Consider the following 22,455-nt stretch of genomic DNA (forward strand, 5'->3'; position numbering starts at 1 on the left):
TTCTGGACCCTTTTTCACAGACTTGATGACGCATTTTAAAGGTAAGCAGCATTTCAAAATATATATATTTTCATTTCAGTTTTCATATTTTATTATATTACCTTTGCATCAAATTACAAAAAAACTGTTAACGCTGTGAGGGTGTTTCTAATACAGCAGCTGTGGAAGTGGCGGTAAAATTGACATCTTTGTCTCTATTTTATCCCTCTTTTTCAAAGAGTTTTTCTTTTGCTATTTGAGCAAATGGGAACACACAAAATAATGTTAATATATTTAATAGTCGCTCATTCACCGCTATAGAAAATAGAAAATGTGAAAAGGGTCACTTGCAGATTTTTCTTTTTTATACAATACAACACAACTTTATTGTCAGTTTACACTAAAACTTGACTTTTATGTGCTAAAATACCAATAGAAAAATCCACTTTGCTGCAGCCAAACCTTCCTTCCCACAACCAGCACAAACCTAAATCTCAAAAAAGTGACTGTGAATCCGATTGAAAGTCTTGCAAAGAATTAAGAATATAGACTATTGTATGATTGTATGATTGAAACTTGATTTTATTTGACACATGACTTCAAATGATTTTATTCCAGTTGATAAACATTATGTTGAACAAATTTAATTAAGCATACTGCATGAACTTTAAATCAAAAAGGCTGTAAATGCTTGTAAATCAGGAAATATACTAGAATTAAAAGCTTGTTAAGTTGCTGCTGTAAGGCTATTTTAGATTAGTAAATGAATTTCAGCTCATGAAAATACTTATGTAGAGCATCCAAATCGGGAGAGATTGTCGGCAAGCGAGGTGATGCCGATATACTTTTTCCGATATTCTGCCGTCTGTGCTTCCTTGCCTGTCGGCCAGTATTCAATCCAGGTGTCTTCACCCAAGTGGTACCTCAACCTGAGATGATTGAGAAGAGTGAGAACATTTTTCATTAGGAGCAGATACGCCATAATATTTCTACTCAAAATGCAAATGCATCGTTGTCAAACGTCTCAAAATTTAAGTGTCAATCTCCACATAAACCAAATCGCCATCATCCTCCAAATGTCATACTTTCCGCCAATCTTTGGAAGGGTTTTGGTTTGGCCCATGATCAGGTACGTCTTGCCTTTTTCAAATTTCAGAAAGTCTCTACAGTAAGGATGAGCCAAGAACGACCTCATATTCCCTTCCGCATCTGGATCAGTGCCTGAAAACAGAAACACACACATAAAACCTTTGGGCGTAAAGCCAGTGCAATGGAGATGAATGAAACTCAGCTGACATCTTTCATGTTGTTTGTCACTGACACAGTAAATCAGAAACTGGCAAACCGTACCTTCCTTCAGCACTTGTTCAACCGTCATGTTATAGATGTCTGCGTGCAGTGAGAAGGCCATGTCCAGCAACCTGGTTTTATAAACTAAAAGACAAAAATGTGTTACATGATCATCTACAAAACAGCTCTAAACATTTTTATTTAAATAAAAGCTAATCTGACAAGAACTGTTGGCCGTACTGGGACTTTAGGAGATAAAACTGTCCTGAGAGGGGACGCTATTGTAAAAGAAATGATCAAACATTCTCTATTGCTAGGTTTTCTGGGTGTTTACCGTATTCCACTTCATGTTCACAGGCCTTTTCTTCACGTTTCACCTCATCTATGTGTTCATTCTTTTGCAAACTGCAGTTTTCTGTCAGGAGATTTCATACGTTTACCACATTTATGGAGACTTCATGAAGTTTTATTTTTAAATCATATTGTACGTTCATCTTGCGTGTACATACCTTCCGCACACTGGCACAGATCCTCACTGCAGAGTCTGTTCAGTTCGCCGTCTCTCTTATGAGGATGGTAGAACTTCACACAACGTTTGTCTGTTCAAATGTTAAAGTGCAGAAGTTAGATAAAGTGTAGCATATCGTCGCTGTCGGGTGGAAACTGTGTTTGACCAAAGTAGGAAATAGAGAAAACATAGTATTTTTGTAATTGATCACGCCTCTTGTGGTCTGATTGGTTGAAGGACTATCCAATTGCATACAGAGTGATTTTTGATCATGCCTCTTGTGCAGAAGAAAATACAGAGCAGAGTCCCCAGACCAATGTTCAATCTTAAAAGATTGAGCTTGGTCTGGCGATAGCCAGACAACACCTCGAAAGGAATATCGTTACTTTTCAAGTCCTCTTGACACAGATATGTGTTGGTTTCTTCATGTGTGTGTGTGACTGTAATGTACCTGGAGCGTTGTACTCGTACACAGTGACACCGGCGGGTTGCAGCATTCCCACTTCATTGATCTTGTGAATTCTGAAAATAATCCTTTCCCTCTCTTTATGGGAAATCTAAAAAGACATTTAGTAGAAGGTCAAATGAAGCATTCACTATGCCAAAAAGCAATTTACCAAAGTGCTCACAGAAAAAGAGGAAGAAATCAGTGGCAATCACAAAAAGATAAATGAAAAACAAAATATATGGGAATAGTGGCGCTGTACCTTATCTATGTAGATGATAAGAGATCCCCGCTCTGACAGCTCCTTGTTCAACTCAAAGCTCTGAATGTACTTATCCTTACCAGAAGATAACTGGTGGAAAAATAAAGACGGGGAAAAAAAATCTAATTTCAGGTATAAAATGTCTGTTATATGAATGTAATAGCATTTAATAGCATGTTTACGATTTTACAATCAACTTTCACAATCATTAGCCAGGTTTCCATTCTGAAGGATTTTTTGGTGGAAAAAGGTTTAGAGCATCAGAATGATATAGCTGATGCAAATGCCAATTAACAATAATGTTGACACAATCTTTTTCCTTTTAACTGCAGCTCGTCAAAATGCACACCGTTTTATCTGCAAAATGCCAATTGAATGGAAACAGGCTTACGCATATTCACTGGGCTATTGACACTGTATATTTACCCTTGAAAGATCACGTTCATCCACTTTAAACCCCGTCAGCAGTCCAATGTCCAAAATAGACATGGTTGAGCTTCTTAACGGGTCCTTGAAACTGCAAAGGAGAGGCACACATGATGCAGACTGATTGATGACATCGGCTAAAACCATCAATGTCTATTTGCTGCTTTTGCAGTTTACCATCATAGATCAAAGCTTCCGCTTGTACAACTTGCACAGCAAAAGCTCCAGTGTTAAATTAACAAAATATTCTAAACACACAGTTAAAGCAGTCAGAAAAAAAATAAAGTTATAAAGTCAAGGGCCAAGAACCCAACTAAAGCAAACACTGATTAACATAATGGGGACTTAACAAATGGTGACTCTTTCCTTCAGTGATTCTGCTTGTTATCCTCAGGTCACCACTAATGGTCAATCATCCCTTAATTAATCACTGATGAGAGTTAATTTAACACTGGGGTTTTTGCTGTGTGTTAAAACTATTACACAGTTTGATGCAATCTTATTTCTGGTCTTTCCGTACATTTCAGAAAAGAAGACAAATTAAATGAGACAAATGGTCTGTGAATCTTTTTTAAAGTTAGTATACTCACATGTATTCAATGGTAAGTTGATAACTATCAATGGCTCCATCATAGGACACTACATATAGAAAGAAAACAACTTCACTTTACAGCACAGCAGTATAGTAGTCATGTTCTCACGATATAAATCCTACCATCACGCTGTTTGTCCATCTTCACACTGAGATCAAACACAGTACAGTCATTGTCTTTCTCTTCAGGCAGAGCATAATACACAGAAAATACCTGATAGGAAAGGACAGGAGCTTTTAACACAGAACTACAGGCTGGTGAAGATTTCAAGAGTTTGTCTGTGAACACTCACTGAGAGCATGGCCACCCCAGTGCCTTGAGCGGTGATGTTGAAGCTCTTCGTAATGTCAAACTGTGGCAGTCAGTCCGTTAAAGTAGACGGATAAAGACAACACACTTGTATGTGAATCAGTTAACACATTAACATGTGAATCAGATTTTTTGTATGCATTTTAATTCCATTTCTTAACAATACTATTGATTTCTGACTGAGTGCTGTTTTAAGGCCACAAACACTGGTTCATACAGTCATATTTACAGACCTTGTCTGAGCGTGAAATTTTACTGTTGGAATTTGTTATAGTGAAGCTCTTTTTTCCTGATCTCTCCTGCACAGCGAGCTGCAGGTCCAGATTAATGTCTCCCTTCTTAACCTGAATGCGGTACTCAGCCACGGCTTGGAACACCATGATCGTTGCCTAAACAGCAATTAGACAAGAGAAACATTTTGTTGGAGGTATCAAGTTAAAAGACATGGCCAATTAACAAAATACATTAATACATAGCACTTCATTTATTTCCCCCTAATATACTGTGGGAAACGTTACTCCAGTGAATCTTATCATCCATTGCCAAGTAGTCTCTCCGTTATAGTGCATTATTAATCGTTAAAAGATTGTGATCTCTATTCCAAAACGCATGCAATCTCATTCCTAAATGACAGCAATTTACTACAATTGAAAATATTTGGTCACCATTATTGTGATCAATGTTTCTTTAGCTGGGCAATTTGACTCTATGTTTATTGATCACACCAGAACATTTAAATCTGTGTTTGTGCTGCTGTGGACCCAGAGAAAGCTTATCAATTCAAATTATCACAGAAGAACTGGGATAAAAGTTTATAGTTAGGATATAAACACTGATTAGATTAGATTAGATTAGATTAGATTCGATTCGATTCGATTCGATTCGATTCAACTTTATTGTCATTACATAAGTAGTACAAGGCAACGAAATGCAGTTTAGGTCTAACCAGAAGTGCAATAGCAGCAAGTGCAGGATATACAATGGTTGCATAAGTGCAGGACATGGACATATGTACTGAGTATATATAAATATGTATAAATAGAGAGATGGTTATTACTATAAACAGAACTGAATTTACAGGTGAATATGTACAGTGAATAAATATACAGATGGCTATTACTATAAACAGAATTTACAGGTGAATATGTACTATGGATATAATATACAGATGGCTATTACTATAAACAGAATTTTACAGATAGAGGTATACAATGATATGTTAGGCTAAGATGAGGAATATAGCATTGGATTAAGGTAGTGCAATAAATTATGGACAGAAGCTATCCGAAAAAAGTGTAAAAGTGCAGCAGTGTAAAAGTGTCTACAGAAGTGATCAAGATAGAGTAAAGCAGCATCTGAAAGTAACTTGGCACTTTAAATAATCAATTTCATTGTTACATCAGTAACTGGCAACAAGTGACTGTTAAAAAAAGGACTTGTCATTGAATTATTTATTCAAGCAATTTGTTCAAATTTGCTAAATGTTTTAAATAGACTGCAGCATGCAGCAATTAACGTTTTGTCAGAATCTCTACACTCTACAAAAAAAAAAACGTTTTTTTTAGGTACTGGGGTGATACCACTAAGTCAGGGGAAGTCAAGTTCAGCCCAAGAGAGCTGAATTTAATAATCAAATAGCCCAACTAAAGAAACATTAATCCCCATAATGGTTTTCAATAAATTTTTAATAAAACATCAACATCTAAACCTCTGTTAATACTCAATAAGAGCTTCTATAGATGTCTTTCAGAGTTGGAGCCAAACTCTGCAGGACAGCGGCTAACTAGGACTGAACTTGTCTACCCCTGCTCTAAGTAGAGGAAAACAATGGTATAATTGTACCCTAAGGACCAATTGTGTACCTGTAAAGGTACAGTTATACGTTTTGTTTCCCAGGCAACAAAACTGTATCTCTTTTTTCTGTGTAGTAAATTACATTATTTTGTTTAGTTATCTATTCAGAGCCGTGAGAGAATCGTGATTCAAATTGGATTTGATCTTTTGATATGTGTACACTGCACAAATATACAGTTTTCCCACTGTTGGTGCACATAAACCATCATCCAGCATCACTTCTTGGTTTTAAAAAGCAGACTAATATTTATCTATTTCGGGTCCCGAGTAGACAACAAGCACATTACTATTGTGCCATGCTGCTTGTATTTATCATGCAATAATGCCCCTTCTCACACCTGTGGACGAGTCAGAAGCAAAGGACTGCTGGGATGACATTGTCCTAAAGCACTTCATAGACGTTCATTTTAGAACGACACAAGTATAATTTATTACACAATATTCAATGGCTCATTCTGTGCGTCATATGTCATTACGCCACTTTGACTTCATTGCACATGCACAGAACTTTAAATGTCCAATCTAATCAAGTGTTAAGATGTACTATCGAAAATATTAGAAAAAGATTTAAACCAATTATTTAAAATCTGAATATTGGATATTGCCAATTAATTCCATTTGACTACAAACGGATAAATCAGGCCCAAACCTGTATGATTCTGTTTTTTCTCTCAGAAAGTCCAAGTTTCCAAACAATGGAAGTGGGCACTAAAGTCTCACAATTCACACTCGTTCAGGCATTCAAAACTGCTGGAGTATTTCTCAGTCTGCATAGTTACTAAACCACTAAAGTGGCGTTTTCTTGGTATATTGATAAAATGCAGTATGCACTATTCCTTTAAATAAAATAACTCCTAGGGTAAACACATGTGAACAAATCTAGACACAACTAACAAAATGAGGAGGACTATGTACATTGTAAACTACATAAATCGGTCGGTCCACAAAACCATTCATTTGTTCGTCATTTGATGAAATACCTGTGTGGTGCCATAACCTCCGTAGCGTGTCTGTTGCTTTCCCAGCCAACGCACTGCCAGTCCGGCTTTCTCAAAATCCTTAGCCATCACCAGGGCAAGAACTGCATAACCTGTGGCCTCGAGAGAGTGATAGTGCTGCCCAGGAACTTGCCAAAATATGCCATCTAAACAAATTGTGATATCACAGTAATGATTTCTGATAATGTCACAATACAGATTTCTATGTTAAAGTTTAGAAACTGTTGGAAAACAACTGACTGAAATGTAAATTGCAATATATAGTAGGCTAATATATCAAAATGGATTTCAAATACTCAAAGAATAAAAAAAGAGAAGATACTTTTTTGCATTTCTTTCTTATTTTAAGTTTTGGATGTTGAATGAGACCTTACTGGCAACTATATATGATTATCATATATAAATACATTCAGGTATTACTCAAATTTACAACAGTTGAAAAAGTTACTATTTTATACCAGTATTTCATACAACCTAGCATTATTTTAGTACAATTGACTTTTATAGGTTTTGATAATAGTTTGAATTTCTTTTTTTGTATTTTCCAAGTTTTAGTAATTTTGTTGTTGTTTTTGACAGTTTTTACTAGTTTATTTCAGTTTTAGGTATTTTAGCACAACGTTAAAATAAATTAAAATGAGAAGTGCTTCCTTGACAACTAGCTGGATTTTTTAAAAACATTAAAAAAAATATTTGTTCAGTTGTTCAAGTAACATTTTTTATGGTTTTAGTTTTAGTTAACTAAAAACCCTGGTAGAACCATCCTGAACGTTTTTCATGGAGAAGTTGTTGTTGTTGACTGACCTTTGCTTTCGGTGGAATGACTCATCAAGATGTCTTTATTGAGTTTTCCAGCATGGGCCAAAGCGTAAGATGTCATAGCGACAGCATAAGTGCTGGTCAGACTGTGAACTCTCAGTGCCAGGTAACTAACAGCTCTGTTTATACTGCTCTGAAGACTCTAGTATTGAGAGAGAGACACAGTGAGACCGATGCGACGTATCGCAGCGCTGTTTGTTTCTAGGAATCACACTTACTTGGACAGATCCAGCACAGATCCCGCGTCCCTCTTGCATGGCAGTTAGGATGAATGCAGTCAGTGAGGCATCGGCGTCTTTCCCCCGTACGTCACCCTGGAATTAACATAAACTCAAATAATAAAATATAAAAAGAAGGTTGGGTCCTTCTGAAGTGCAGAGTGTAGGTGCTACTCGCATCCAGGAACAGCCCACAGTTTGGCAGACTTACACATTGAACTTGTTAGATCTTCTGGTGCACAGGAATACATTTATGGGCTCCAACTCTTGTACTTGACTTTTAAAGAGGACATTTTTAACTTACAATCATCTCACTGTGATACACAGGGGCATCTTCTTTAAACGTGCCGTCTGACAGCTGTTTGTTTTTGGCGAGCCAGTTGAGGGCATTACAGATCACATTCTCCTCTATGGCAATCAGATCGTTGGCCATCGCGAACACTTTCGCCACATATGCCGTCAGCCTGTAAATTAAGTGTAATGCAAGAAACACAATCATTATCTCTCCATATTTGTTCATAATTGATTAGCTTTGCAACGTTTACGGTTGAACTGAATTGTTATAATGAAACTATTCTCTTCTGTTGGGCTGCTTTAGAAGTAATTTTATCAGAGCTGAATTTTGCAACACTGTTATTTTCAGTTATTTATTAGCATTATTTCACCATGTGCTGCTCGGATTGTTTATCCAGACAGCATAGGACCCATCAGGTTTACGGAAGGTCAACTCCTGACGATAACCTTCACAAGAACAAAAAAAAAAAAGTATGACATAGTGGCATGTGCTCAGCACTTTAACTCAATTAAACAATTGGGAGTACATTAATGTTAAAGCTGACCTGTGTTGATATGGTTAATGGCATCATTACGGCGGTCTATGCCAACAGCCTCCCACTGCTTGGTGCTGTCCAGATAATGAGTGGCAATGACAGGTAGAGTCATATAGATCATGTTCTGCTCTCCACATCCATGGGGCTGGACAATGAGCTGACCCATAAAATTTCCACTGATGGCCTGCTCGACTGTGCGCGTTATCTCCTCACCTGCAACCATGGAAGGTAAATGGCTTTTAAAGTGCCCCTATTATGCTATTTTAAAGTTTCCTAATTTTTATTTTCTCATAATATACATTGCACATCACCACAATGTTCAATGATTATCAAATCACTCGATGGATGAATCAGCCTCTCTAAATCCCTCCTTTCCGCGAGCCTACTCTGCTCTGATTGGTCAGGTGATCCAGTCTGTTGTGATTGGTCTACTCTGCTCTGATTGGTCAGATGATCCAGTCTGTTGTGATTGGTCTACTCTGCTCTGATTGGTCAGACGGCCCGAACTCCAGCTCAGCCCAGAGGCTTCTCAGCGATAGAACACGCTGTAAAGACAGTAACGATGGCAGTGATTTTACTTCAATTCCAGCAAGTCCAAATCAATGATGAAACATTGGAAGAACTAGGTATTCAACACGAACCTTGAGCAGGACGTTTCTCACTGATGTTACTCGGTTTGAGGTACATTATGAGATGTTTCAACTGTAATTCCTCACCATCAGCATCATATAGAAACAAGCATATCCCAGTCCAGAGAGGACTCCGTCTCCTGTCCCGAGTCCAGAGAGGACTTCACCCGGGCCACCTGCTCAGCCTGCTCCGCCGTGGGGGTCTTCTTGCCCGTCTAGTCATATGTGGTCATCTGCTCCGCCATCGGGGTCTTCTAGCCCGTCTGCACTGCTGTGGTGGTCGTCTGCTGGATCCATGGTAGGTCTGGGTTTCACTTGGCTGCTGGATCCAGCAGTACGTCTTGTCCGCCTTCTTCAGGTAACTCAGTCACTCGAGGACCACATCCAGGACTTTCTAGGTATTGCTAACTTCACTGACCTCCCAGACTATGCTCTCATTGACTTTTTTTGTTATAGACTCAACAATCTGTTACAATCCATACTGATCTGTGATGGTCCTTGAGGATCACTGAGCGAGTTCATAGATTATGCCCTTCAGATGACTGGGTCATCCTTCACTGTTGAGGAGATTGAGGAGGACACATGCCCCAAACATTTTTTGTGGAGGGGCACTATGCATCAAGCTCCGATGGCCACGGAGCTTGGCCCATCACGGTCACCAGCATGTTTAGTGATGAGGCTCGGCACTCCCGTCCTTTAAGCACCTTACTGTCCTGTGGTTTCCCCACCTGAACCTGTCTGTGGCGTCCTTGGACAAGATGGCTGCCACTCCTGTGTCGTCAGACAAGAAGGCCACCACGCCAGTATCTTATGCCAAGATGGCTGCCACTCCTGTGTCGTCAGACAAGAAGGCCACCACGCCAGTATCTTATGCCAAGATGGCTGCCACTCCTGTGTCGTCAGACAAGAAGGCCACCACGCCAGTATCTTATGCCAAGATGGCTGCTGCCATACCTGAGCCAGCATCTTCTGCCAAGATGGCTTGGCATGCACAGATCCAGCAGTCGAGTGAGACCCAAACAATGAGTGCTGATGAGTCCGGGCATAGGGTTATGGGTTATGTAATCTTTGAGGGAATGACAGTCCGGGGTGGAAATCAGGGGCACTCTCACTGGTGAATTGTGACATCTGTCATGATTTTTAATTATTAGACATGGATTTTGATTACTAAAATTTTACAAATAGAAAGGAATCCAGAGAAATTTAAATGGAAATAAAATTGTGGATTTCACTGGCCCCTATAAACCTCAGAAAATAAAATTGCAATGAGATTGTCACCTATCACTGTGATCAATGTGGAAGCAGGTGTGTTGGGAACCTTTCGGCGTGGGATGTCACTCCTCATTGACACGACCTGCACACCGCCTGTTCAATCAAGAGGGAATATGGTGTTTGAACATGATTTTCACCATCTCCATTGCATATCCAGCATGTGTTTTTAAAGAACCTGCACCTGGGTGCCCAGAGGGGTTGATCTCCACAACTCTCTCTTCAACTTCGGTTAGTACACCTTCAGACTGAAAGAGAAATGGACACAAAAGCAACTTGGTGGACACGTTGGAAATCACATTGAAATAAAGTGATTGCGGACAGATTCCTGCAGGAACTGCCAGAGCCTTCCTCTAAATGTTGACATGGCAGACTCACCACCACCTTCAGATTCTTTCTAATTGCGTCATTGCGATTGGAGCTGTATGCTTCAGCTTCGATCCATTGGTCATGGAGATCCATGGGGATGATGATGAGAGGAACAGCTACGGAGGACATGGAGCCAACAGAAACTGTTATCCTCTCTTTCTGTTTTTTTCTGGCACTGCTGCAAACGCCGTCGGACGTCTTGAATTTGATACGCACTGACTGGTATAAGACAAAATGAGATCTTCAGCACAGCGAGAAACCACTGTACAATTTAACCTTATAAAGCCTGACCTCAATTCTATTAAGATTACAAAATATGCCATTTATAGCAAATGCGAGTGCTGGTGGAACGACTTCATGTTTTTTTTTTATTCGACATTTATGTGATTGAAGTCGAGTCGACGAGTCACTGATTGCTTCATTAATGAACAAGTAAGCCTGAACCCTGAGCTGAGCCTTGAACGCGGGTTTTCTTGTGCACAGCTATGCCATATGACACGGTCATTGCTCCTACACATATATTTACATATATATATATATATATATATATATATATATATATATATATATATATATATATATATATATATATATATATATATATATATATATATATATTATTATTATATATATTTTTTTTTAATCAGCTTTTGTGTGTGAATTCATTCTTCATGGCAGCGTCTCTCTACTAATAGTGAAGCCGTGGGAAAGAACATTTTAGATGTAAGCTATTTTATTATTAAATCACAGAACAGTGTTGACAATACATTTCTGCACTACTGAATGTTTCTGTGTGCGTGCAGTGTGTGAGCTACTGTCTGTCTGTGTGTGTGTGTGTGTGTGTGTGTGTGTGTGTGTGTGTGTGTGTGTGTGTGTGTGTGTGTGTGTGTGTGTGTGTGTGTGTGTGTGTGTGTGTGCTACAATTAAGCATGCAATAGTTTAGAACGGTGATTAACTTAGGAGTAGCTGATTAAAACGTGCATTTACCCAATCAATTTTGAGCATCCAGATGGTGTAATCAAACATATCTTGTGGAGCGCTCTCGGGAGTATTTATTTATTTGTCATTTTAACTGTTGGAAAATGAGCATAAAAGTGGACTTCAAAGATTTTGTTATCCTGTTGCGCCCTCTATAGGCCATGATTAGCAACTAGTCGACATCAAGCTTAAAGGGATAGTTCACCAAAAAATGTTTAATTCTGTCATCAGTTACTCACCCTCAAGTTGTTCCAAACCTGTATGAGTTTCTTTGTTTTGCTGAACACAAAAGAAGATATTTAGAAGAATGTTTGTAATTCCATTGACTACCATAGTATTTTTTTTCCCTACTATGGTAGTCAATGGTTGCTCTCTCTGCTTGGTTACAAACATTCTTCTAAATATCTTTTGTGTTCAGCAGAACAAAGAAACTCATATAGGTTTGGAACAACTTGAGGGTGAGTAAATGAAGACAGAATTTTCATTTTTGGGTGAACTATCCCTTTAAAGCGACATTAGCCAAGTTTCCATCCACTTTATCCACTGTTTTGTTATCGACAAAGTTAATATGCGTTAAAAAAGATTGCGCAATTTGCTGTCTACAGCCTGTTTCCACCAACTGGCCTTTTACCGATAAAATGATTTTATCATAAGTTTAGTTGTATCACTAAAAAAAATCTGCCCTCAAGTCGTTTCCATAAATAACTTAATGTAAAACACAAATTATATTGTATCTTTCATCTCCCAAATATTTGTAAAATGCAGAGAGTAATACGAAGATTGAAATTTACTTCAGAATAGGCTAATAGGCGATATACTAAATTAGGGAATACTAATCAGAAGATCACGGAGAAGTGGGACAGTTTGTCTGACGGCTGCATGTAACTGCCTTTATGACAAAGCCCATGGGTTTGGACACAGGGCCGCTCATTTGTCCTGTATGCAACATTTTACCATCCATAAAAAAGATTGGTACAGTAAAATGCTCGGTCATTAGCAACAATCTTTAACGTAAACCTTGAACATGCAGTTGATGTGGCCGAGAACACATGAATTCAGACCATTCAAATCAAAAAGTTAGCCTCTCTGGTTTCAGAGTTCAAAACCATAAAATCAATCGAAAACATCAAATTGCTGCTGATTTTTTTTTCTCTCTGAGACAGATGCAGCTGTAACCTAAACGTTTTATTTTTGTAACCTATATTTAATTTTTTTAAATGGTCTAGATTAACTGATGCCATCTTAAAGGAACACTCCACTTTTTTTGAAAATAGGCTCATTTTCCAGCTCCCCTAGAGTTAAAAAGTTGAGTTTTACCGTTTTTGAATCCATTCACAGCTGATCTCCGGATCTGGCGGTAGCACTTTTAGCATAGCTTAGCATAGATCATTGAATCTGATTAGACCGTTAGCATCTCGCTCAAAAAATAACCAAAAAAAAAGCGGAGAGTTCCTGTAACAATTCTAAAATTTAGTTAGTGCTTTTTGGATTCAACTGACTAAAATTATGAGATAAAATTATTTTACATATTAATACATTTTATTAATAAAATTATGTTATTATCAAGTAATAGTAATAAAATAATTTAAAATATAAATTAATAATATGAATATAATAGATTTAGTGCACCTTTGAACTACAGAGAAACGGTCCTTTAACGGGAGCAATGCCACGCGCTAATTCTGTCATGTGACACCACATTTATTTGCGGTTTTCTCTACAAAAAGTGTAAACGGAAAAAGAATGTGTCGACATTTGCAAAAAATTATCGATAATTTGCATTTCCGTCAGCTATATATTGGTAAACATTTTGACGCGCTAAAAAATCCTTGGGTGGAAAACTGGCTATAGGCAGAGCATTAAAGTCGACTAGTCAACCCCAAACATTCCTCAAAAGCCTGATGATCATATTTGAAACTCGCATTAACATGCATAAACTTTCCCCCCTAAAATGTATTTAAAAATCAGAATTCAGAATGTCTGATCTGTGGCAAGAAAGTATTGTTGGTGAATATTATGTATTCATAATTTTTGTTTATGGCTTCTTTTAATTTGATAAGAGTATTTGTTTTGTTAACACTTTATAAAAAAAACAAATTCACATAAAAAGCCAAGAGTCAAACTGCTCAGCTAAACGAAACACTGATCACCATAACGGGGACCAAATATTTTCAGTACAGTTTGTCCCCAAGGAACAAAATTGTACCTCCACTGTACCTTCTGAGAGTGTACAGTAGGCTTTGATGAGTTAACACGATGTCCCATGCCAGTAAACTGCACATACCAGCTTCTGGTTGCTGTAGTTGTGAACAATAGCCTTTATTTCAAGTTGTTCATTCCGCACCACTGAATAAGGCATCTTCAGATCGATAAAAAAATCCTTCTTAACGATGATCTCATAAGGATTTGCCACGCATATTCCTGCAGAGAACATTAGGGAGTGTCAAAAAACAGCTAATGATAAACAGAATAACAAATTAACAAGAGCTGTGCTTTTTACCGAGGGTCTTGGACAGGCTGATGGCTGTGATCTGCCAGGTTGTGATGGAGTCCTTCAGGTATATTCCAGTTCTTAAGGTAGACGTTTCATCGCTAGACACAAAAAAAACAAACAAACAAAAAAAACAGACACTGTCATTTTCAAATCTTTTCAACATCTATAGCCTGTCATGAGTATGTTTCATTGTGTTCACTAGACCGCTGTTTTCTCCATGGTTCTGCTCTGTTCCTGTTTGCCTGTGTTCCCTTTGCTTGTTTGTTTCCATGGTTTCTGATTAGTTGCGCACTTGTTTCCGTTCCAGTTAAGTATTTTACCCTGTGAAATTAAGCCTTTAGTTTCCTTTGTTGAGCGTTCGGTCAAAGCCACTAGATGACAAGCCTGCAACCATTAGCCAAAAAAGCGTAACGACTAATGCTAACGCTGCGCCTGCCAGTAAGCACGAAAGGAGACCAGGCTGTTTTTTTAAAGAGCACCTATCATGGCATTTAAAATGTTCCAAATATTGTTTTAGAAGTCCACAACAACAGTTTTGCATGCAATGACAAAAAAGACTTTAGTTTTCTTATAATATGCATTTATTTTTACCTGTTTTGACAGCGATTCTCAAATGATTCCTTTAGTGATTGACTTTTCAAAACCCCGCCTTTACGTGACGCTAATCTGCGGTGATTGGTCCGATAACCCAGTCAGTTGTGATTGGTATAGTCTGTGCAGATATTTTCGGAAACGGAACGCCCATCAAAGTCTTATAGTGACAGTAATTTGTTAATATGTGTCAGGAGTTATGAATATGAAAACCGCGTCGGTACCGTTTGATTGTAATATGAGCCTCAGCTGATCTCATTCATAAAAAAACTCCTCTATTCTCCTCATGAAGACTCGTGACAAATCAACATCCCTCAGGGCTTTTAGTTCAAAAGTGTGCAGATGAGGAGAAATATTGATAGATTCTCATATGTCTGTGTCAAATTTCTAAACAGAGGAGTATTTTTTATTCAGTACTTCCTCAAAATGCGCAGATATAGCCTAATCATGAGCGATTGAGTCTCTTATGTGTTGTTTTCAATTCATACTGGCAGCCGGAGGGCGCTCTGTGCACATGTAGTCCATATATGGTACAGACAGACGAAGAAGATACCATGTGCCATAATAGAAGTCCATAATAAAAGCTTCCTGAGATCACGAAACATACATTTGACGACTAATAAACACTCAATCGCGACGATGCATGGTTTGTCTTCAAGCCACTTAGTCTTCAAAGGCTCATCCTTGGGCAGATGAAAAAAGTTTGCTTTTGAGTCGCACTTCAGAACACAGCGTCTCGTCGCCATGATGTTTTCTAGTTTTCACTGGCGTCTTGGAGCGCAATAAGTGGGCATATCGTATTCAAATAACTTGACAAGTTGACGTCATCTAGTCAGAGAAAAAGCTTCGGTCTTCTAACGATTCTTAAAAATGACTCAGAGTCGACTCTTACTTTTGAAAGAAAATAACTATATATACGGTGCACTGTCATATTTCAAACTATGCAGGATGTTTTTGTTCACTTAGATCTATGTTACACACTACATGAAAGGTAAATTTCAAAAATCCATGATAGGTGCTCTTTAATGGAAGTCAATGGAGAAGAGGATTCACTACACTAAATAAACTGCTTTTGTGAGGAAACAGCTTATCATTTAATGAATCAACTGTTTGTCCGCTAATCATGTTTTAAGGTAAACAATATATGTTTGTTAGGAACAATATGTAGATTTCACAGATGATATAAGGTTATTCTATAAGGGAAGGCAGAGAAGGGAATGGTAGGACTCATTTACGGCATAGTATTTTATAGTAATATTAAGTGATATTGTCTAAAGAAAGTATAAAATACAGACGTTTTCTTTCTTTGGCTTTCAGGTTTTACCAGTTATGATACGACTTGAATGATAATGACTATCATAACTGCATGTATGCACATGACGTTAATTTAAATTATGTTATATTGTATGTTGTTTAATGAAAATAAAAATATATATAGTATTCTTTCTATCACTGCCAGGTTAGTCTTGTGCTGTAATGAATTATGATTCTGCTGTGTGACTAATGATGATGATATAACGCTTTATAAATGAATTAAATATGTATTCATTTACTATTAAGTTTTTAGTGTTTAGTTTGTATTTGCACTCTTTTTTTTCCCGCTCAGTAGAGCACATTCCACAAACAATGTAGTCCTACTGTACCTTTACTAGCGACCTAACACCAAATAGGCCTATAGAACATTTATTCACAAGACCAATGCGCTAATCTACAAGAAACTGATTAACGTAAACTGTACCTGACTTTGAAAGGCAGGCACTGACGTCACTGCCATTACACGATAGGCTGAGAGGTTCTGCCCATGATCCAAGTTAGCCATCACGCTTTCTTCAATGGTAAGAGATACAGATCTCATTTCAGTTTACGTGGTTGTTGATTTCTAACTCCTGAGCTTTCTTGGTTTTGATTTAGGACTATAGACTGTTTTATGCTACTCCATAGTCGTGCGATTCACATGTTAAATAGCCAGTCCCTTCAGGATTTTGCAAACGAATTTGCTCACTGTCACTTTAGTTTTCAGTTGAATATTTACCTTTATAAAGTATAACGCATCAATAAAATTCATTTTTATAGCTGATTTTTAAGACAAATAAAAGTTTGTCTGACAAAGATTGTCTCTTTTTTTGGAAGAAACCGGAAGAAGAACCGCATTGTGGTTCCCACAAAATGTTGTATGGTACAAAATATATTAGTTAATATAACATATTCGAATCTCATATATCTCACCATGACTGTTCTTGTGGACAGACAGGTAGATTGATCTCCTCCCAGAGCCAGGTTTCCGGAAACTGTGTGCGTACCAACACGTCATCTGGTTCAAAATCATCAAAATCCTCTTCCTCACCTGAACAAACAAACAAACTACCATTCAAATATTTATTCCGCAAGAACACTTTAAATTTGATCAGAGATTTGTAAATTTACAAAAGATTTCCATTTCAAATAAATACTTCTCATCAAAACGTCTAAAAAAGTATCACAGTTTCCAACAAAAACATGATGAAGCAGAAGAGACTTTTTCAAAAACATTAAAGATCCCACATTTTTTAATTGTTGTGCATTTACTTCAATTTTAAGCTACAAAAAATATTAGATGCAAGTCAAACGAGGCTAAAATCTCACTGCGGGCCAGAAATATCTCATCCTCATAGTATGTGCTCTTGTGGTCTTTGATCGCATTGCAGCAGTGCAGGAAGGCCTGGACACATTCATCTCCATCCATGACGAACCTGGCTCGCCGTTCACATGTGTAGCCGAGGTATTTCTCTTTCATGCCGTCCAAGCAGCACTCCTTCAGTTCGCCAGAATATTTACCGGCTGAGAAGATGGAGGGCAGACAATGAGGGCAGAAGAGAGAAACTGCATACAATTATCTTCGATAAGGGCTGAACAATTTGGGGGGAAATCTAATAGCAATTTTTCTGATAAAAAAAATTAAAGGACCCACTTTATATTAGGTGGCCTTAACTACGTGTACTAACATTTTAAGTGTACTAACATTTGTACTAACATATGTACTAACATTTTAATTGATCATTTGATACAATGCACTTATTGTGTACATACATGTTTTTACATTGTATTTACATTTAAAAAAATACCTGCATGTAATTACGTCTGTAATTAATTTCTGTAGTTACATTTGTAATTACACAGTTCGTAATTACACAGTTGACACTTCCCTTACACCTATGTTGAACAACCTTGTGTAAAGCACTTTGTGCATTTTAGCGTTAAAAGTGCTATATAAATACAATTTTACTTACTTACTTACTTACTTACTTACTTACCTAACCCTACCCTTAAACTTACCCATATCACCACACCTGTCCCAACCCTACCCATATCCCACCTCAATATCAGCAAAGGTTTTTTGCAATACAATTTGAACACAGTAAGTACATTGTACTTATTTTCTGATGTAAGTACATAGTACTTAAGGCCACGTAATATAAAGTGGGGCCAAATAAAATAAAATGTAAACTTAAAAAAAAATCCAGGTTTGCTGTGCTTGCTAGTAGGGCTGTACAATTTGGCCAACATTTTGTTATCACTATAAAAAAGGCCTATAAAATAATAGTAATAATAGGAAGGTAGTATTAGTAAAAAAAAAAAAAAAAAACTAATATATTAATAATATAATACCATTACAATTGTAATATTTCACTGTAAAACACAGAAAATCAAGTATTTGCTAAAATATTATAACAATTACAATGCTATCTCACGACCAATTCGTATGTATTTGTACGAAGTGGCTAATTTGTACGAATTCATACGACCACACTCGTATGAATTCATACAATTTGGCTATACTGCAGTGATGGGTAGGTGTAGGGGTGGGGTTTGAGGTTAGGTCATTTGCATGAAATAATACGACCAACTCGTCAAATCAACCAACTCGTCAAATATATACGATTTAGCAAAAATCGTACCAATTCTTGTGAGGTTGTTTCCATTACCCACCTCATCAAATATGTACAAATTGCCGTGAGATTGGGTTGAACAATTATTATTATTACTACAGCTAAATAAAAATTAGTAAAAAGTTATATTACTATTACTACTACAACATAAAAATATTACTATTGTAATATTTCACTGAAAAATGCGACCAATTGAGTATTTAAGAAAAAATATATAATAACAAAAACATAAATAATAATAATAATTGCATACATAATAATAATATTCCACATTACAACTGCAAAATTAGAGCACTAATATTTATGTCAATTTGTATTTATCATACATTTTATTAAAATCACAGCCTTTCTGTTTTGATAAATCGCACTAAGATTCAGCTTAAGATTCAACTTTTTATTTCAATTAATCATTCAACCCTAATAAACAGATTCTTTACCCAAAGTAGTGATGACTTGCAGAAGACTCTCGGCTCGTCGTTTTCTCTTAGTCGGGGCAGGGCACTCGTTATCTACAAGAACATGAAAGATTAGTTTGGAAATGTATAGCACAAAAAAACAAAACAGTTCAATTCCAACTACAGGAATCAATCAATACCTGTTCTGGTGTTGGTTCCTCCTGCAGTGTTTGACTCAAACATCAGTCCTGCATCACTGAAAACCCCCATACTGTCCTTCCCACTTCCTGCTGTACAGCCGGTGTCATGTTTCTCTACGACGTCCCAGATCTAAAGCAGCAAAGAGACTTGGTAATTTTAAGTCTGAAACTACTGAGGTTATTGTACATGAGGTTAATTACCTTAGTCTGAGTGAGTCTGTTCTTGTCATTAAGGACATATACACCCTTATCTACAGCGACCAGCGCAACTTTAGCTCCAGGATCTCCGGTTATTTTCAAGCTGAGCTGATCTCCGGGTCCGAATTGCGCCTGGTCCTTCACCTCGACTTTGAGCTGGGAATAAAAACAGTAAAGAGATACTCAGAAATGATGATGGTAGTGGGAAAACTTTTTTCTCGGTTCACCCACCGTTCCCATGCACGTGTCCTTCACGTCGACCCAGACTGAATCAGACACCACCTCAGACGAGCCCACATGATAATAAGCCACGAAGCGGAAGGACGGCACCATGTCTCTGGTTACAGGTAGAGACAGAGTCACTAGAGATTGTCCTTGCCTCTTAAACCGGTCTGCATGAACGATCTGACCTTTACTCAAGATCTATGGGAATAAAGATAAATACAGCCATAAATTACGTTAAAGGGGTGGTAAACCACGATTTCACTATTCTAACTTTAGCTAGCGTGTAATGTTGCTGCTTGAGCATAAACAACATCTGCAAAGTTACAACGTTCAAAGTTTAAAGCAAAGGGAGATATTTGCTTTTAAAGAAATCAGTTTCTAAGAACTACAGCAAACGGCCAGTAGGCGACTACACACATTCCTCCAGGGTTGGTGACATCAACAGGCTCAATATTTACATAAACCCCTCCTCCGAGAATATTAACTAAGGGGGGGTGAGGCCATTTTGTATCGCGGCGCTGTTGTGGTATAGTAAGGCTGGAGTGTTGTTGCCGCGATGCCGAGGAAACGCTGTTATTTTCATCCGGATTGCAGGTCTGGGGTACTTGCTCTGTTCAGCCTTCATAGGGACGGGGGTGCGTTGCAGAGCGTTTAACATACAGCATGTTATATGCACGTGTGTTTGAGTCAGCGGGGAATCAGGCGCGCGACGGGCTCCTGCAGCACATCTGAGGAAAACATCCACGTCTTCGCGATTTCAATGCCAGATTTGCACAACGTCAGCTGCGTGAAAAAAACACTGCCGGTGCGTGGATGCACAACGCGCGCGCTGCATATTTCACGGAGGACAACACAAACTTCCACAAACTTCGCGAGTTCAATACAGGATATGCACAACGGCTTGACCTGAAAGCTGGATTTACAAACAGAAGCTGTTCACGGGCCACAACCTGTAAGTCTGATTTATTTTTCATCGATGTGTTTTCCTGTAATAGGTTGTAGCAAGGAAGTAAACAGATGACAACGCTGTTCTGCAAACCAGTCTGTTAAATGCTCATTCATACTTAACGTTATCCGACGAACTCCTAACGTTACAAACACTAACGTTAAAATCTCAACAGCGAACTTGGCATTAGTGTAATGATTCTTTGATTAGAGCTTTTATGTATTGTTTATCTACAGGCATGCTAAACATGGTTCTGTGTGTGATTTGGCTAACTTACTAGTTAAAGCCAGTGCTTAGTGTTTGTTTTGGGTTAGTTCTTGCGACAGATATTTGGCTATAATCGTTCTAAAAATACAAAAGTTAAAGTGTCATTCAGTAGCGATCATTATAGATCCGCAGTCTTTACTCTTGAGGACTGAACAGGTTCTGCTCGATCATCTTCACTCAAATGTTCTGGGTCTGATTCGGGCTCAGATTGGTGTGGTTTTATTGACGCCGTTGTTTCACTGACCAAAGCATAGCCTCCGGTAAGGGGCGTGACGTTTCCAACATACGTGCACTAGGCGGTTAGCGAATCACAACACACTGGGCCAGCTAACCAATCAGAGCCCACTGCGTATTTTTGAGGGACTGGCTTCATACAACCCGGAAAGCATCAGACCGTTTTACAAGGAGGGACAGAGCAGTGTAGAATAAAGGTCAAATATATATGAAAAATAAGGCATTTTTTTTTAAAACGAAGCATGAACACATGTTACAGTGCACCCCACAAACACAGTCAAGCCTTCAAAAGAATGTGTTTTACCACCCCTTTAATAGATTTTCATGAACACATCTGATGTAATACTTTATTTGAAAAATATGAGTGGCATTTACAAGGTACAAAGACAATTAGTGGCCACATTAAATATGACTATTAAATTTCCCATTTAAATGAGATTTCATCTTTTTAGTGTATTTAACTTGAATAAAACTGTGACCTCCACAGGAGAACGTGTTATTCAACTAAATATGTATTCTACACAAAGTTCCCTGAAGATTGTATTGAGATGTGTCACTAAGCTAATTCGCTTACACTCTTTATTTTTTTTCCATTAGGTCACCTAATGGGGTTTTGGTTTCCTTGCCACTGTTGCCTCTGGCTTGGCGTGCTCAGTTGGGGACACTACATTTTTCAACTAAACATCGAAATAAATCTAATTAATAAACTAAATTAACCATTTAAACTAAATTACTGATCTAATTATTGATCTAAAGCCCACACTGTCACTGTATGATAATTGAAATGAACTGATGACATCAGCGTTTTTTCCAGAATGGCTATACAGCTGAATAAAATTGTGCTGCATTATTTTCCTGTTTAACACTGTAAAGCTGCTTTGAAACAATCTACATTGTTAAAAGCGCTATATAAATAAAGTTGACTTGACTTGACTTGACACTCCACACAGCAAAAACTCCAGAGTTAAATTAACTCTCCTGGGAGTATATGTGAGACCATACTCAAGAGTGTTAAAGTGTTAAAATAAGAGTGTTAAAGTAACACTGAAGCAGTGTTAAAGTTAATGAGATAATTAAGTGATTAATTGAGTGATGATTGGTCATTATTGAAGATACCTGACGTTAACAAGCAGAATCGCCAAATGAGAAAAATCTAAAATTTCAGTTACCATTATGGTGAATAGTGTTTGCTTTACTTTTGAT

General features: G+C 37.7%; 1 protein-coding gene across 1 annotated transcript in view; it reads right to left on the reverse strand.

Annotated features, from left to right (window-relative positions):
• Positions 1-535: 535 nt before the first annotated feature.
• Positions 536-22,455, reverse strand: part of c3a.5 (complement C3a, tandem duplicate 5) — a 29,834-nt gene continuing 7,914 nt past the window's right edge. Inside the window, exons 13-41 of the mRNA XM_079811298.1 lie at positions 19,812-20,003; positions 19,584-19,736; positions 19,383-19,512; positions 19,225-19,296; positions 17,484-17,678; positions 17,088-17,205; positions 14,277-14,368; positions 14,061-14,197; positions 10,808-11,017; positions 10,614-10,677; positions 10,439-10,525; positions 8,541-8,744; positions 8,367-8,442; positions 8,006-8,165; positions 7,702-7,797; positions 7,469-7,625; positions 6,647-6,810; positions 4,046-4,201; positions 3,796-3,855; positions 3,626-3,716; positions 3,501-3,549; positions 2,911-3,001; positions 2,485-2,574; positions 2,229-2,334; positions 1,779-1,868; positions 1,604-1,684; positions 1,330-1,413; positions 1,065-1,200; positions 536-908 (exon numbers count right to left, since the gene is read on the reverse strand). Coding sequence (XP_079667424.1) covers positions 767-908; positions 1,065-1,200; positions 1,330-1,413; positions 1,604-1,684; positions 1,779-1,868; positions 2,229-2,334; positions 2,485-2,574; positions 2,911-3,001; positions 3,501-3,549; positions 3,626-3,716; positions 3,796-3,855; positions 4,046-4,201; positions 6,647-6,810; positions 7,469-7,625; positions 7,702-7,797; positions 8,006-8,165; positions 8,367-8,442; positions 8,541-8,744; positions 10,439-10,525; positions 10,614-10,677; positions 10,808-11,017; positions 14,061-14,197; positions 14,277-14,368; positions 17,088-17,205; positions 17,484-17,678; positions 19,225-19,296; positions 19,383-19,512; positions 19,584-19,736; positions 19,812-20,003 — 3,483 coding nt within the window. The 3' untranslated portion in view covers positions 536-766. The remainder of the gene's footprint in view (positions 909-1,064; positions 1,201-1,329; positions 1,414-1,603; positions 1,685-1,778; positions 1,869-2,228; positions 2,335-2,484; positions 2,575-2,910; positions 3,002-3,500; positions 3,550-3,625; positions 3,717-3,795; positions 3,856-4,045; positions 4,202-6,646; positions 6,811-7,468; positions 7,626-7,701; positions 7,798-8,005; positions 8,166-8,366; positions 8,443-8,540; positions 8,745-10,438; positions 10,526-10,613; positions 10,678-10,807; positions 11,018-14,060; positions 14,198-14,276; positions 14,369-17,087; positions 17,206-17,483; positions 17,679-19,224; positions 19,297-19,382; positions 19,513-19,583; positions 19,737-19,811; positions 20,004-22,455) is intronic.

The sequence above is a fragment of the Gobio gobio genome (genome assembly GCF_949357685.1).
Source record: "Gobio gobio genome assembly, chromosome: 3".
NCBI classification, from domain to species: Eukaryota; Metazoa; Chordata; class Actinopteri; order Cypriniformes; family Gobionidae; genus Gobio; species Gobio gobio.